The sequence below is a fragment of the Carcharodon carcharias genome, chromosome 11 (assembly GCF_017639515.1).
Source record: "Carcharodon carcharias isolate sCarCar2 chromosome 11, sCarCar2.pri, whole genome shotgun sequence".
NCBI classification, from domain to species: domain Eukaryota; kingdom Metazoa; phylum Chordata; class Chondrichthyes; order Lamniformes; family Lamnidae; genus Carcharodon; species Carcharodon carcharias.
The window spans coordinates 83004267-83021015 of NC_054477.1; the positions used below are offsets into that span (position 1 = coordinate 83004267).

The 16749-nt window shown below is 41.8% G+C and overlaps 1 protein-coding gene across 2 annotated transcripts in view; it reads left to right on the forward strand.

The window, feature by feature from the left end:
• LOC121284348 (ankyrin repeat domain-containing protein 42-like) overlaps window positions 1-16749 on the forward strand; it is a 59677-nt gene that overhangs the window by 31107 nt on the left and 11821 nt on the right. Inside the window, exons 4-7 of one of the 2 annotated variants that reach the window (XM_041199759.1) lie at window positions 5389-5508; window positions 5848-5983; window positions 8701-8901; window positions 10851-10976. In XM_041199759.1, coding sequence (XP_041055693.1) covers window positions 5389-5508; window positions 5848-5983; window positions 8701-8901; window positions 10851-10976 — 583 coding nt within the window. The remainder of the gene's footprint in view (window positions 1-5388; window positions 5509-5847; window positions 5984-8700; window positions 8902-10850; window positions 10977-16749) is intronic. The other variant, XM_041199761.1, reaches the window with a different exon arrangement.

The following is a 16749-nucleotide window of genomic DNA, read 5'->3' on the forward strand; positions in this document are numbered from 1 at the left end:
ACATGGCTACAGGGTGACTGTAATCATTTGAAGGAGTCCCATGTGCTGTGGATAAAGGGGTCTAGTGGGTGTACTGTACTTAGACTTCCAGAAGGCATTTGATAAAGTGCCACATCAAAGGTTATTGCAGAAAATAAAAGCAGGATCTGAATATTGAAGGGTACATGACATTTAGGAAGTACAGGAAGTTAGGAAAAAGTGGATGGCTCTGTTAATTAATGATGGTATCAGCACATTAGAGAGGGATAACCTAAATTCAGGAAACCAGGATGTAGAAGCAGTTTGGGTTGAGATGCGAAATGATAAAGACAAAAAGTCATTTGTGGAAGTGGTGTACAGGCCCCCTAATTGCAACTACTAGGTAGGACAGAGTATAAAAGAAGAGATAATGGGAGCTTGTCAGAAAGGTACAGCAATAATCATGGGGGATTTTAATCTAAATATAGACAGGAAAAATCAGATGGGCAAAGAGGAGTTCATAGAATGTTTTCAGAATAGTTTCTTAGAACAGCATGTTCTGGAGCCAACCAGAGAGCAGGTTATTACTAGATTTGGTATTGAGCAACTAGATAGGATTAATTGATAACCTCATGGTGAAGGCACTCCTTGGTAGCAGTGATCATAATATGATTCAATTTTACATTCAGTTATAGGTAAAAATGAGTGCGTTCAAGACTGGTATTTTAAACTTAAATAAGGGCAATTATGAGGACCCGAAAGCAGAGCCAGCTGAAGTGAGCTGGCAAATGAGGTTAAAGGATAGGTCCATAGAGGTTCAGTGGCAGACATTTAAAGGGATATTTCAGAATACACACAATATATACATTCCAGTGAGAAATAAAAATCCCAAGGGAAGGGCCCGCCATCCATGGTTACCTGAAAAAGTTAAAGTCAGTATCAAGTTTAAAGAAAAAAGCACAAAGATGGTGGCAGGTCAGATGATTGGAAAGAATATAAAGAATAGCAAAGAATGACAAAAAGATTAATAAAGAGAAAAATTAGAGTATGAGAGAAAACTAGGTTATAATATAAAGACGGATAGGAAGAGTTTCTATAGATATTTAAATAAGAAAAGCGTTACAAAGCAAGTGCTGGTCCTATAGAAAGAGTATCTGGGGAATTGATAATGGAAAGTAGGGAGACAGCGGATAAATTGAAGAGGTATTTTGCTTTGGTCTTCACTATAGAGGACACAAGTAACATCCCAGAGATAGTTGTAAATCAGGAAATGAAAGGGAGGGAGGAACTCGGGGAAAATTATAATCACGAGGGAAGTGGCATTGAGCAAACTGTTGGGGCTGCAGGCTGACAAATCCCCAGGTCTGGATGGACTTCACACTAAGGCCTTGAAAGAAGTGGTTAGTGATATAGTTGATGCGTTGGTTTTAATTTTCCAAAATTCCCTAGATTCGGGAAGGTTCCATTAGATTGGAAGATAGCAAATACAACTCCTTTATTCTAAAGGTAGGGAGACAGAGCAGGAAACTATAGGCCAGTTAGCCTAACATCTGTCACAGGGAAAATGTTGTAAGCTATTACTAAAGATGTTTTAACAGGGCACTTAGATTAATTCAAGATAATCAGGCAGAGTCAACATGGTTTTGTGAAAGAGAAATCATTTGAAGGAGTCCCATGTGCTGTGGATAAAGGGGGGCTAGTGGATGTACTGTACTTAGACTTCCAGAAGGCATTTGATAAAGTGCCACATCAAAGGTTATTGCAGAAAATAAAAGCTGATGGTGTAGGGAGCAACACATTGACATGGATAGAAGATTGGCTAGCTAGCAGGAGGCAGAGAGTTGGCATAAATGGGTCTTTTTTCTGGTTGGCAGGATTTGATGAGTGGTATGCCACAGGGATCAATGCTGAGACCTCAACTTCTTGCAATTTATATAAATGACTTGGATGAAGGGATTGAAGGAAAGTTGCTAAATTTGCTGATGATACAAAGATAGGTAGGAAAGTAAATTGTGAAGAGGACATAAGGAGCTACAAAGGGACATGGGTTAAGTGAGTGGACAAAGATCTGGCAAATGGAGAATAATGTGGGCAAATGTGAAATTGTCCATTTTGGCATGAAGAATAAAAAGAAGCTTATCTAAATGGTGAGAGATTGCAGGGCTGTGAGATTCAGAGGGATCTAGGTGTCCTAGTGCGTGAGTTACAAAGGGCTAGTATGCAGGTACATCAAGTAATTAGGAAAGCTAATAGAACGTTATTGTTTATTGTGAGGGGAATTGATTACAAAGGTTATGCTTCAGTTTGACAGAGCACTAGTAAGACCACATCTGAAGTATTGTGTACAGTACTGGTCTCCTTATTTAAAGAAAGACGTAAATGCATTGGAAGCAGTTCAGAAAAGATTTACTAGACTAATACCAGGAATGGGCAGGTTGTCAAACAAGGAAAAGTTGGACAGGTTAGGCTTATATCCACTGGAATTTAGAAGAGTAAGAGATGACTTGACTGAAACTTTTAAGATCCTGAAGGGTCTTGACAGGGCAGACAAGGAGAGGATGTTTCCTTTTGTGGGAGAATCTAGAACTGTTTAAAAATAAAGTGTTGCTCATTTAAGATGGAGATGAGGAGAAATTTTTTCTCTGAAGGCTGTGAGCCTTTAGAATTCCCTTCCTTAAAAGGCGGTGGAAGCAGAGTCTTTGAATATTTTTAAGACAGAGCTAGATAGATTCTTGATTAACAAGGGGTGAAAGATTATTGAGAGTAAGCAGGAATGTGGGATGGAGGTTACAATCAGATCAGCCATGATCTTATTGAATGGTAGAGCAGGCTCGGGGGGCCAAGTGGCCTACGCCTTCTCCTAATTCATATGTTTATATGTTCATATGCAAAACGAAAAGCTTTGACATGTTTCTTTTTCAGCAATATTCAAGTTTTATACTACCAAACAACTAAAGTTAAAAGTGTTGTGATTGGAGAGAAGGTGAAGTTGATAGGGCAAGTGGAAAACTTGAAGCAAAACGCGTACATCATGGAACAGTGGAAGATTTTACCATCAAGTTTGTCCACCATTCTGAAAGCCAAGGAGAACATCTTGGAACAGTTCAACAAATGGGCATTCTGTCCAGCAGGGAAGAAGATGAGAATATCTGCTTACCCCAACATCGAAGAAGCTCTGCTAACGTGGTTCAAGTCAGCCCAAGCAGAGAATGTGCCCATCTCCAGCCCAATTCTGCAGGCAACTGGGGTCACCATGGCGAAGAAGCTGAGACACATGGGGCCGAATTTTACGTCCTGCGGGTGGGCGCGTGCCCAACTCAATCGGACGTAAAATCACATGAGAACATGTCGGACGAGTGTCATTGAGCACGATATTTTGCTTGGCAGGTGCGTGAAAATTAAGCGCACCTGTCGACAATTAAGAGGGCAACTAAGCCCATTAACAGCACAATTGGCTCTGATTTTTTGTGGCCCGTCCAATCTTATGGTTGGCGGACGGGTGAATCGGCCAGGCGGCCTTTGCATTTTTCATCAAACCTCATCCAAGGGCAGGATGAGATTTCTGTTATGAAATAAAATAAAAATAAATATCTGTGGACAGCATTCTTAGCCATGTGTTCAGGCGATTGATTGTGATGCATGGACATTTTGTTGCAGCTTTTTAAACCTTTATTTCAGCTTGTTCAGGTTTGTAGCTCTCTGAGGCAGCTGTCTGCCTTCAGGGAGCTTTCTCGCAGTGCTCACCCGTGCCCGCTGAAACGTCATTGCCCGTCCTCTTCCCACCTCCAGCCCGGCAACTCTGAGGTTTTCAGCACGCGTTTCACACTGGCTGGCTGTTAATTGGCCAAGCCAGCGTGAAATTGCAGTCGGGGGCCTGTTTCCTGACCACTCCTGGGCCTGCCGATCACACGCGCCCACGAAAAGTAAAACTCAGGTCATGGAGTTCACCTGCAGTGACGGATGGTTGGATCGATTCAAGACAACACAATGTAAACTATGAACAAATGGAATAAAGATTTTTTTTACTCTTTTACTGTCTTTTACTATGTGTTTTTTATTTGGCATTTGAATCTGAGAACTAGAGAGTAATATAAGTGTTAGAAGTAGTTGTAGGCATATTGGGCTACAAACAGATACAGTCATGTGGCAAATTGGGCCTTGGCTAAAACGAAACTCTGCTTAACCCGAATTTGAAGGCAGCTGCCCTGGGATTTGATTCAGCGGGAGTTTGCTGTATTCTACCTGTTTCGCTCACTCCTTTATCTCCTTGTTTCCCTTTTTTGCTAGAGATGCGAGAATAGGTCATCTCAACTTGGACTGGCTCAAAACTGGCACAGTTGTATGCTGGTAGACACTGAATTGTCAACACAGCTTAGAATCTTTAATGATAATAAGTGTGGAAATCCACACTGGTGCAGTGCAGAGCTCATCTTTTGAAGTTGGGGTTAAGGTTTATTATTGTGGCTGTGCAGCGGGTGTTTGTCATGTAATTAACTTGTACTATTTGTTACCTGTTTTAAGTTAGTCTCATTCTGAGCACTGATATATCTCACACATAGCATTCATCTTTTAATATTAATTGTCTGCACATTTTGAAGCCTTGAAATGCTTTCAGTTTCTATCATGAGTGCAGCTTATGTGAGGAAATGCATTCAGAGAGGGCAATTAAGGCAAGGGAATACACAGTAAATGATAAGATTCCTGAGAATTATAGAGAAACAGAGGGAGCTTGGGGTTCATGTCCACAGACCCCTGTAAGCTGTAGGACGTGTAGAAAAGGGAGTTAAGAAGGCAAACGGGATAGTTGCCTTATTAGCCGAGAGATAGTTTATAAGAGTTGGAAAATTATGCTAGAACTGTTTAGGACATTAGTTAGGCCACAACAGAATACAGCTCGAGTCGCCACATTGCAGGAAGGATATGTTTACACTGTGCAGAGGAGATTTATGAGGATGTTGCCAGGAATGGAGAATTTTGAGGAAAGATTGGATAGGCTAGGTTGTTTTCTTTGGAAAAGGGAAGGCTGAGGGGGGATTTAATTGAGGTGTATAAAATATGAGGGGCCTAGATAGAGTGGATAGGAAAGACCCACTTCCTTTAGCAAAGAGGTCAATAAATGAGACATAGATTTAAGCTGGTAGTAGGGACTTTTTTCACCCAGAGGTGGTAGAAATCTAGAACCCATTGCGTGAAGGAGTTATTGAGGCGGAAAACCCCATTGCATTTAAAAATACTTGGATTTGCACTTGAATTACTGAAACCTACAGGGCTATGGATCAAAAGCTAGAAAGTGAGATTAGGCTGGAGAACTCTTTCTTGGCTAGCACAAGATACAATGGATCGAATGGCCTCTTTCTGTGCCATAAGTTTTCTATCTTTCTATTTCACAAAAAGAAGCACAGTGTAATGCCTTCATGTGTTGCTTCTCAGGCCCTGATAACAAATGGTGCCAATTTAACAGCAAAGGATGATAGAGGCTGCATACCATCGCACCTGGCTGCTGCCCATGGACATTCGTACACACTTCAGACCATTCTTCGCAGTGGTGTGGTAAGGAACTGTTAGGTAACTAATAGGGTGGATTTTCTTCACAGTAAATTTCACGGTCTCCAGGAAAGGGAGGACAGTCATTCATGGATTCAATAATAGAGACACACAGATTCTAATAAAGCTTGAAAATAACGTTTGCTTTTAACATTGGCCAGATAAGTGTTATTTGGTAAATTAAATTGATTTCATAATTTTGAACGCTGACCAATGTGGAAATGGTTATCTAATTTCATTTTTTAAGGTATTTGGGCTATATATGGATGCACAGAGACACAGCACACATTCAACGTTTGCTGAAATATAATGTTGAGCACCACTTTTCTATTTGTTTTGCTCTAGGATACAAATCCAATAGATAAGTCTGGTTGGAGGAGTGTTCATTATGCTGCCTTCCATGGCAGGCTGGGCTGCTTGCAACTTCTAGTCAGATGGGGAGCAGATGTGAATGAAGTGGATCAGGATGGCAATTTACCAGGTATACTCTCATGGGTGGCCACATTTCCATTCTTTTCCTCACTCAAGGTGCCGATAAGCAAAGCTCAGAAAGATAACATTTGGCACAACATTAAACATGAATTTCTAATAAAAAGTCAATATATGTGAAGAAACAATTTGCTGAGCAAAAAAACTATGTCAAAACAAGAAATTGATAATTTTTAAAAAAGAGTAATAAATAAAGGTTACAATTAGAGTGTGAGGGGTGAGTGTGTGAGAGAGTGCACGTTAGTGTGAGGATGAATAAGAACCGTGAGACCAGGAGTGAGCCAGACACCACACGCACATGCAATCTCATACTTGCGCACTCTCTCACACTCGCGCACTGTCTCACAATCTCTCACGCTCGTGCACATACACACTCTCTCACCTCCCTCCACCCCCTCACTCCAAGGCCTTGAAGTTTGAACACGTGGTGACCCAGGGGAGAGGAACATCAGAAGGAGAGTTCGAAAGGAGGTGAACCCTCATGGGAGGCATCTGAGAGAAAACATTGTTTTGGGAGAAGATTCCAAGGCGAGGTCTTGGAGAGTGGAGATTGGAAATCCTCATGTGAAAGATAGAGCTTAGTGAAACTGGTCGACTCATGTGTAACAAGCATTTCGGGAGAGTTGATGAGAAATCCATAGCAACTGGTTGAGGTGGCATCTGTCACTTGGTTTCAGAGTGTGGTGTGTCTGACCACAGGTAACCAATTGGTTTACATGGACTGTGTACTTACTGTGAACATTAGTGTATAAGATAGCTTTTGTAACTTGTGTTATCCTTACAAATCTGTATATATCTGTAAAGGTATAGTTCTGGATGAAGCAGTATTGTAATATAGTTCATCTGTTCTTGTTAAATAAATGTTTTAATTCTTTTGTTAGAAGTTCATTAGTTGACTTCAGTGACTCTGTTCAGTAGCCACTCTCCACATATCCAAACAAACAAATTAAAAGTTAGGATATATCAAACTGGGTTCTGCTCTGGGATCAGGCTTGTCCATGGTAATCTTAACTGGGATCGTGACACTTGCTACCCCTAAGTTCACCCTTACTGATTCTACTTCATGATCATCTGAGGCAAAATCCTTCCTCGCTAATGTCCTTATGTCATATTTTCCAGCAGGGCTATCCTATCAAGCTACCCCATCTCCTTTGCCATTCTGTTTGTCTTTCTGAAATATTGTGTACCCTGAAATATTTATTTCCCAACCTTGATCACCTCGAAACCTTGTCTCTGTAATTATGATTAAATCTAAATCATTTACCTTTATTTGTGCCACCAGTTAATCTATTTTATTGTAAATGCATCGTGCAATTGGATAAAGAACCTTTAATTTCATTTTTAAAACTTCTATTCCCTGCAATGACCTTATTCGTCAATGTACAATTTTACTTAAATGATCTGCCCCTTCCTGTCCCACTTTGCTTGCCTTTATCCTATTGCATTACTGGTCTGGAGCCTTGACCCTTCTCTTTGGACTTCTAAATCTCCCTTCACCTGAACCCCCCCCCCCCCCCCGCCAATTCCCCGGCCTCCCCACCACTCTTAGTTTCGAGCCCTGTCCACAGCTCTAGTTATACCACAGTAGAAGATATTGATGTTGATTGTTTATAGAAAGGTTCCTGTTGTCCATAGCAGGTAAGGTTCTTTGGCTAGCTTTGAATTTTCATTATACTTCATCAAAGAACATTTTGATTTATGATTAAAATTAAATCAATATGAGGCATTTATAACAAGAGTGTGGTTCCTTTTTTTCCAAGTTTTCTCCCAGAAGTGAGTGTTTTTGGGATAAAGTTTTACAGATATCTCATTTGTGATGCCACTTTTCACAACTAAGTTTAAACAGTAAGGGGAGAACTTTAAGTTGAATGGGATTTAACTTGAATGCGGTTGGAAAACTCCAAGTGTATAGAAAACCAGTTTCAACTAGCCAATTCCCGGTTTTATGAAGGTGGGACAAAGGGTGGGCAGCCAACCCACTCCCAGGAGATGGGCTAGTATTTTAAATATGTTATTGAGGCTGGCAGTCTCTGACTTAACTTGCATCTAGCAAGTTTTATTCTGGGTGGCTGGATTTCCCAGACCCTGGGAAACTAAGCAGCTGAAGCAAGGGGAGGACAAGCTTGGAGAGAAGGCAAGCCCATTTACAGCACTGCTTGAGGGCAATGAATAGCAGAAGTGTTTCTCCCATGCCCCCATTCCTAACTTGCTCCACTATGCCCCTCTCTCAGGGTCAGGGTTTAGATTCTGACCCCATTGGAATGGTCAGGGATCTGATCCTGGTCTTGTGGCCTCCTCTTGAGTGGTCGCTGCCTGACTGGAAACCTAGCCTGTCAAATAGACTGCCTTCCAGGCAAGGAACCTGTCAGAGCTAAAACATGCACAGTGTGGAGTTATAATTCCACAGAATATGGAGAAACTCTGACTAGGTGGCATTCAATTTAAGAGGGCACCCAAATCTTAAACTATTCAATTCCTGAATGGCATCAGTAAACATGCATTTTCCAGTAAGTTTCACTGGATATGAAACTGCGGCGAGATCCTGACCAAATTAAATTGTTTTGTATAATAAAAATAGCCACAATGTTAAAATGCTGTGAACTGAATTGCACTGGGTACTATTGACAGTTGGTTATTGTTTATTTGACTTTTTGTAAAGGCAATAATTTTGTGTATCTTTAATGTGTCTTGTTATTGTTTTAATCGAAGCTCATCTTGCAGCAATGGAGGGCCACTTGCATTGCTTTAAGTTTCTTGTCTGCCAAGGAGCTAGCATGACCCACATACTGGGAGCCAGGAATGACCAAGGTGAAACTCCGAAGGATCTTGCAAAGAGATTCTATAAGGACAACATAGTGCAGTACATTACAGCTGTGGAATATGAACGGGATCATCCAGTTGATCAAGAAAGTAAGCAGACAAGATGGTGCTGTCACATTTAGTTCACTATGAAGCTGCTGCAACTTATTGTGCTGTTTAAAGAATTAGTTTGTTAACATTGAATACTGAAGCTTTGTTGCACTTGCAGAACATGAAACTCTTTTTCAGTTTACATTAACGGTACTTCTTAAGTGATTTGTTACGATCAGATTAGGGACCAATACCTTTTTGTTTAAAGTAGGCAAATTTTGAAATCCCAGTTACCCACTAGGAGAATAAAGTCACAAGATTCCATTCAAAGAAACAAAATAACCTTCACTATACAAAGTCAACACAGCAAAACAATTTACAATATCTATCTTATACTCTTAACATTCAGAATTAACATGAGGTAAATATGAATTAACAGACAAACTGTGGCTGAACAAGCCGCACTGCACATTAAATGGCAGATGTGACCATGACATATTTCATGTATTTCTCAGCAACTCACCCAGATGTCAGTGACTAATGTGAGTCACAAAATCTTATTAAAAGTCTGTCTCCCACACAAGGGATTTCAATCTTCGAAGATCTAACCTCTGAATTCCCTCAAAAGCCATTCTGACTTGGACTGCCTCAATGACTGTTCACCTACCGATCGTTCAGTCTCCTTTCCTGAGACTGTGTTCCACAGGATTCAAAAAGCTGCACTCCTGTCTCTAATTATAGGCATACTTGCAATTCTTTCACAGGCCGCTAGCTTCACTAAGCTGACACTGCCCCTGGATTTCTTCAAGCTCCAGTCTCCTGGCTGCATCGAACTATAAGTGGCTCCCAAGGCTTCTTCTGAGCCCTAACCCTCTCCAGCTTGGAACCAGAGATCTTGCACCACCTTTTCAGCTTCTCAGCACTACTCCTGAGCCCTAACTGCACCAAATGGCTCCCAGGGTTTCTCTGTGAGCTGCAAACCACACAAGATCCAAAGTGCAATCATCCCCCTCACCCAGAAAACACACAAATAAATTGAAACTAGAAGAACCTTCTTAAGCTCCACCATCTCCAAGATGACATAACCCTTTAGGGTTCACTGAATGCTTTTAAAATAATTTGGCTCTAACTTCTAAAACAAAACATTTCCCTGTACTGCATTTATTTTCAAGCAGTGTAGACACCATATCTCCAGGTCTCCAGCTAAAAGTAAGCCCACCTCCTGGTTTATGGCTCCATCTCTTCTATTCTGACTCTATTAAACATGGGTAACCTTCTGAACTGCCACTTCTAGAGATGTTTTGCCAATCTCTAGAATTTAGTTACGTTACCCTTTACAACTTAATCTTCCCAGAACTAAAATATTACCTCTAAAATATTAAATTGAACCATGAACTAGATATTTATAATAGATTGTATATAATATTGAAAAAAAAGATTAATGAATGATATAGTTTTTTTTATTGCAGAACACTTTGTAAAATCACATTTTAAAAAATCTTTTGCGGGATGCATAGATGGGTTTCCACATGAATGTTATTAATAGAAGTTAACCAGCAACACAAGCACTCCAAGTGAGGCAGAATGAGCAATGTGACTTTTTTAACCCTGTTGCTATGTGATAAGACTATAGAAAGTTCAGTTGACCTGTCTAAGAGAAACAACAGCCCAGGAACTCAATTGTCATAGTCATGTGGAGAAATAAGCAAAAAGAGAAGGATGAAAAAAGTTAATTCTCCATAAATTGAGAAAATCAGAAAATGGGTCAAGTTGGTCTTACCCTTAAAACCTCCAAATAGTTGCTTCAAGAGCAGCATTAATGCCTGGAAGCATGTTGCTTACCCTTCTGGTTGTGGAATGAAGGAAAATGTGTGGAGGTACATAAATGGATAGAGGCCAATGATCCAAAGAATTGTGGGTAAATGAGTATCTGCTATTATTATTTTGACAAGATTAAAATGATGCATTTGAGTAATGATGATGATCTACTGCTTCCTGCTTATTTTTAGATCTCGTATTTCCAGCTCATGTAAGTGCATTCAAAGGAGATCACGAGACTCTGCGACAACTGGTGGAATCTGGAGTAATTAACATCAATGAACGAGATGATAAGGGATCCACCCCCATGCATAAAGGTATTCCCCATCTCCTCCACAATATTAGTTGCAATAACAATCATCTTCATATTGACATTTTATTTCTGCAACTTTTGTTTGAAAGCTAATGTGGTAAAGGCCTCTGCCAACCAATACACTTGCACATCAAAATAAACTAAACTGTCTCTGTTCAGCTCAGAACTGCCCATAATTTTGCAGAATTGGCACTAAAATAATCAGAGAGACTGATGGGTTTTGAAGTGAAGAAATTCCCACTAATTCGCAAGATGGTGCTTTTTTGAGGGTTTGCTTTAGGCACATTGTTGAAGCAGTGTATCAGGATCAGGACACTATATTTGTCCTAGGAATGCTCAATACAGATGTTTGGAACTAGAGGAAAATTATCCACAAAAAAATAACTGGGCAACTTGGGGTGGGCAATAAATGCTGGCCCAGCCAGCAAAGCCCACATCTCATGAATGAATAAAAAAAAAACAATGAAACAGAAATAGAGGATTTCCCCCACTGGTATATGCAGAGGTTCAATCTGAAAGTGCATCCAGTGTAGCCCAAAATAATATAGACCTAATAGGAAAAGTGAAAGGTGAAACTGCTGATTTACACTCCTAGATATGGAAATACAATTAATGATTTAACTTGCACAGAGCATAAGTGATTTATACTCTCTCACTGAAAATCTCACCCAGTCTGTACAAAGTTGGCTTATAAAATTCAAAATGCAAAAAAATAATGTTTTTTTGCCCTTTTGTATTGGAAAGTTGCATAACCATCCATCCCAAATAGATGAGGTGACTTGATTTATTTCTGGGTAATTATTAGAATAGATAGCAACAAAATGAGTCAGAATAAACATAGTTTTTTTTAAATGTGATAGATTAGGAGCTGTGGAGAAACAAATGGATTGTCCAGGTCCACAAATCACTTGTACACAAATATACAAAGTAATCAACAAGACAAATTGAACGTAGGTTTATATCTCAAAGGAGTTGCAATTAAAACGTGAAGAATTTATGGTTCAATTTTACAGAGCTTTGGTCAGACCCCATCTGAGTATTGTATTTAGTTTTGGACACCAGACCTTGGGAGTGGGGTACAGTGCAGATTCACCAGAATGAAAGTAGGGTTTAATAAAGGGTTAAATTATGAGTACAGGTTGTGTAAATATGGTTTGCATCCCCTTGTGTTTAGAAGGTTGAGGGGGTAATCTAATTGAACCACTTTTTCCTGGCTCGGGAACCACACTCAGTGGGATCACCATCTTTGTGGTTGAAGAAAGAAAATTTTAAATTTTGCAACTTGGAATGTTAGAACACTCATGGATAATTTCTAGAGTAATCATTGGGAAAGAAGAACTGCAATCGTATCACATGAGTTATCAAGACTCCAAATTGATGTTACCACCCTTAGTAGACTCACCTTCCTGGGGAGGGGAAGCTGAAGGAACAGGCAAGGAACACGCCATCAGACAGGAAAGGTTGATAGTGAGCCTCATGTCCATGGAGTTGGTTTTGACATCAGGAACAGCATCTTGGATGAATGCCAGAACTCCACAATTGCATAAATGAAAGAGTCACAGTATGCCACTGCCATCAGCACTTATGCCCCCCTCTTGACTTAGATGAAGATGTTAAGGAAAAGTTCTATTCTGATCTCACATCAAGACTTATCCTACAAATTTAGGAGGAGATAGAACTATCTTGGAGATTACCATTGACCAGAAACGGAATTGGACTAGCCATATAAATACTGTGGCTACAAGAGCAGGTCAGAGGCTAGAAATCCTGCGGAGCGTAACTCACCTCCTGATTCTCCAAAGTCTGTCCATTATCTACAAGTCACAAGTCAGGAGTGTGATGGAATACTCTCCACTTGCCTGGATGAGTGCAGCTCCAACAACACTCAAGAAGATCAACACCATCCAGGACAAAGCAGCCTGCTTGATTGGCACCCCATCCACCACAATAAACATTCACTTCCTCCACCACTGACACATGGCAGCAGGAGTGTGTAACCACATACAAGATGCACTGCAGCAACTCACCTCGGCTTCTTAGACAGCACCTTCAAAGCCCACGACCACTATCATCTAGAAGGACAAGGGGAGCAGAAAAATGGAAACACCACTACCTGGAAGTTCCTCTCCAAGTCACTCACCATCCTGACTTGGAAATATACCACCATTCCTTCACTGTCAGTGGGTCAAAATCTTGGAAATACCTTCTTAACAGCACTTTGGGTGTCCTGGACCGGACTGCAGTGGTTCAAGAAGGCAGCTCATCACCACCTTCTCAAGGGCAACTAGGGATGGGCAATAAATGCTGGCTTAGCCAGTGACACCAACATCCTATGAACAAATATTTAAAAAAACTATTCCCACCATCATCACCCCCGCCCCAAATTCAGGAATCCCACAATAGTAACTATCTTCAAAAAGGGAGATAAATTATGCTGCAGAAACTATTGAGCTATTTCCCTTCAACTCCTCTCACTTCCTCCAAATAAAAGGTGTGGCTATGGGTACCCGCATGGGCCCCAGCTATGCCTGTCTCTTTATGGGGTATATGGAACATTCCTTGTTCCAGTCCTACTCCGGCCCCCTTCCACAACTCTTTCTCCGGTACATCGATGATTACTTCGGTGCCGCTTCATGCTCTCGTCGGGACTTGGAAAAATTCATTAATTTTGCTTCCAATCTCCACCCCTCCATCATTTTCACGTGGTCCATCTCTGACACTTCCCTTCCCTTCCTTGACCTCTCTGTCTCAATCTCTGGTGATAGACTGTCCACCAATATCCATTACAAACCCACCGACTCCCACAGCTATCTCGACTACAGCTCCTCACACCCCGCTTCCTGTAAGGACTCCATCCCATTCTCTCAGTTCCTTCGCCTCCGTCGCATCTGTTCCGCTGATGCTACCTTCAAAAACAGTTCCTCTGACATGTCCTCCTTCTTCCTTAACCGAGGTTTTCCACCCACGGTGGTTGACAGGGCCCTCAACCGTGTCCGGCCCATCTCCTGCGCATCCGCCCTCACGCCTTCTCCTCCCTCCCAGAAACATGATAGGGTCCCCCTCGTCCTCACTTATCACCCCACCAGCCTCCGCATTCAAAGGATCATCCTCCGCCATTTCCGCCAACTCCAGCATGATGCCACCACCAAACACATCTTCCCTTCACCCCCCCCTATCGGCATTCCGTAGGGATCGCTCCCTCCGGGACACCCTGGTCCACTCCTCCATCACCCCCTACTCCTCAACCCCCTCCTATGGCACCACCCCATGCCCACGCAAAAGATGCAATACCTGCCCCTTCACTTCCTCTCTCCTCACCGTCCAAGGACCCAAACACTCCTTTCAAGTGAAGCAGCATTTCACTTGCATTTCCCCCAACTTAGTCTACTGCATTCGTTGCTCCCAATGTGGTCTCCTTTACATTGGAGAGACCAAACGTAAACTGGGCGACCGCTTTGCAGAACACCTGCGGTCTGTCCGCAAGAATGACCCAAACCTCCCTGTCGCCTGCCATTTTAACACTCCACCCTGCTCTCTTGCCCACATGTCTGTCCTTAGCTTGCTGCATTGTTCCAGTGAAGCCCAACGCAAACTGGAGGAACAGCACCTCATCTTCCGACTAGGCACTTTACAGCCATCCAGACTGAATATTGAATTCAACAACTTTAGGTCGTGAGCTCCCTCCCCCATCCCCACCCCCTTTCTGTTTCCCCCTTCCTTTTCTCTTTTTTTTCCAATAAATTATATAGATTTTCCTTTTCCCACCTATTTCCATTATAAAAAGAGAATAAGAAAAATTTTATTTATTTATTTATTTATCTATTTATTTTACATCTTTTATGCTCTCCCCACCCCCACTAGAGCTATACATTGAGTGCCCTACCATCCATTCTTAATTAGCACATTCGTTTAGATAATATCACCAACTTTAACTTTAACACCTATGTGTTCTTTTGTATTATTGTTGTTGACATCTTTTGATGATCTGTTTCTATCACTGCTTGTTTGTCTCTACAACCACACCCCCACTCCACCTCTCTCTCTCTCTCTCTCTCTCCGCCCCCCACACACACACCTTAAACCAGCTTATATTTCAACTCTCTTGGACTCGAACTCAAGTTCTGTCGAAGGGTCATGAGGACTCGAAACTTCAACTCTTTTCTTCTCCGCCGATGCTGCCAGACCTGCTGAGTTTTTCCAGGTAATTCTGTTTTTGTTTTTGTTTTGGATTTCCAGCATCCGCAGTTTTTTTGTTTTTATATTTGAGCTATTTCCCTCTTGTCCATAGCAAGGAAAATCCTGACAGGCATTCTCCTCAATCGCCTACTTCCTGTGGCTGAGGAAATCCTCCTGGGGACATGGTGTGGCTTTAGACCTTCCAGATGAACCTCCGACATGGTCTTCGTTCCCAGGCAAATCGGAAAAATGTCGAAAACAACACCAGAAACTCTTCATTACGTTTGTTAATCGATCAAAGTATTTGACTTGGTAAATAGCGAGGCTCTGTGGATTGTGCTCCACAGATTGGATGTCCAAGAAACTTCATCACAATCCTGCAATTGCCTCATGACGTTCTGACTGCAACTGTCTTGAATGGGAAATCTGAAACAGACGCATTCAAAATCTGGAACAGGGTCAAGCAAGGCTGTGTGACAGCCCCCATACTATTTAGAATGTTCCTGACGCTGGCTATTCACCTCAAAAATCAACTGCCCTCTGGCGTGAGTTGGGATGAAAAGCTCTTTAACTTCAGTTGCCTCCAGTAAAAACTAAACTGACCACAATAGACATACATGATTACAATTTGCTAAAGACTACAGTGTTGTTGCTCACTCTGCACCAGATTTGCAAGCCACTCTTGATCTCTTCAATCCTGCATTCAAGAAACCTGGGCTGTCCTTGAACGTCGCCAAAACCAGAAGTGCAGAGTTGGGAGTAGTCGGGTCGGGTATAGTCAGATCAGGTTGGGGGTGTAGCCAAGGGGAGTAGTCAGTTCGGGTTGGGGGGGTAGCCAGGTCTGGTCAAGATGTAGTTAGCGGGATAGTTGGGTCAGATCGGGGACAAGGCATTGGTGAGACTGCATACAGTTTTGGTCTCTTTATTTAACGAGATATGGTTACATTGGAGGTAGATCAGAGAAGCTTCTCTAATTTGATTCCAGGGATGAAGGGGCTGTCTTATGAGGAAATGTTGAACAGGTTGGGCCTATACTCATTGGAGTTTAGAAGGATGAGAGGTAACCTTATTAAAACATAACATTCTAAAGGGGATTGACGCGGTTGATGCTCCGAGGATATTTCTTTCCCAGTGTGGAGGAATCTAGAACTAGCGGGCATACTTTCAGAATAAAGGGTCTCCTATTTAAGGTAGAGACAGGGGGTCATGAGTCTTTGGAATTCTCTTCCATAGTGAGCAGTGAAGGCTGGGTCATTGAATATATTCAAGGTGGAGGTAGACAGACTTTTGATCGACAAGATAGTCAAGGGTTATGGGGGGCAGGCAGGAAAGTGGAATTAAGGCCATCATCAGATCAACTATGATCTTACTAAATGGCGGAGCTGGCTCAAGAGCCAAATGGTCTACTCCAGCTCCTACTTCTTATGTTCTTTCTTCCTGATGAATTGATCTGTCTGGCATCATGCTTTCCCATCACTCCAAAAGTTGATCAGGAACAGAAGCAGGCCATTCAGCTCCTTGAGCCTGTTCTGTCATTGAGTTAGAACATGGCTGACCTGTACTCCAACTCCATTTATCAGTCTTTGCTCCATATCCCTCAA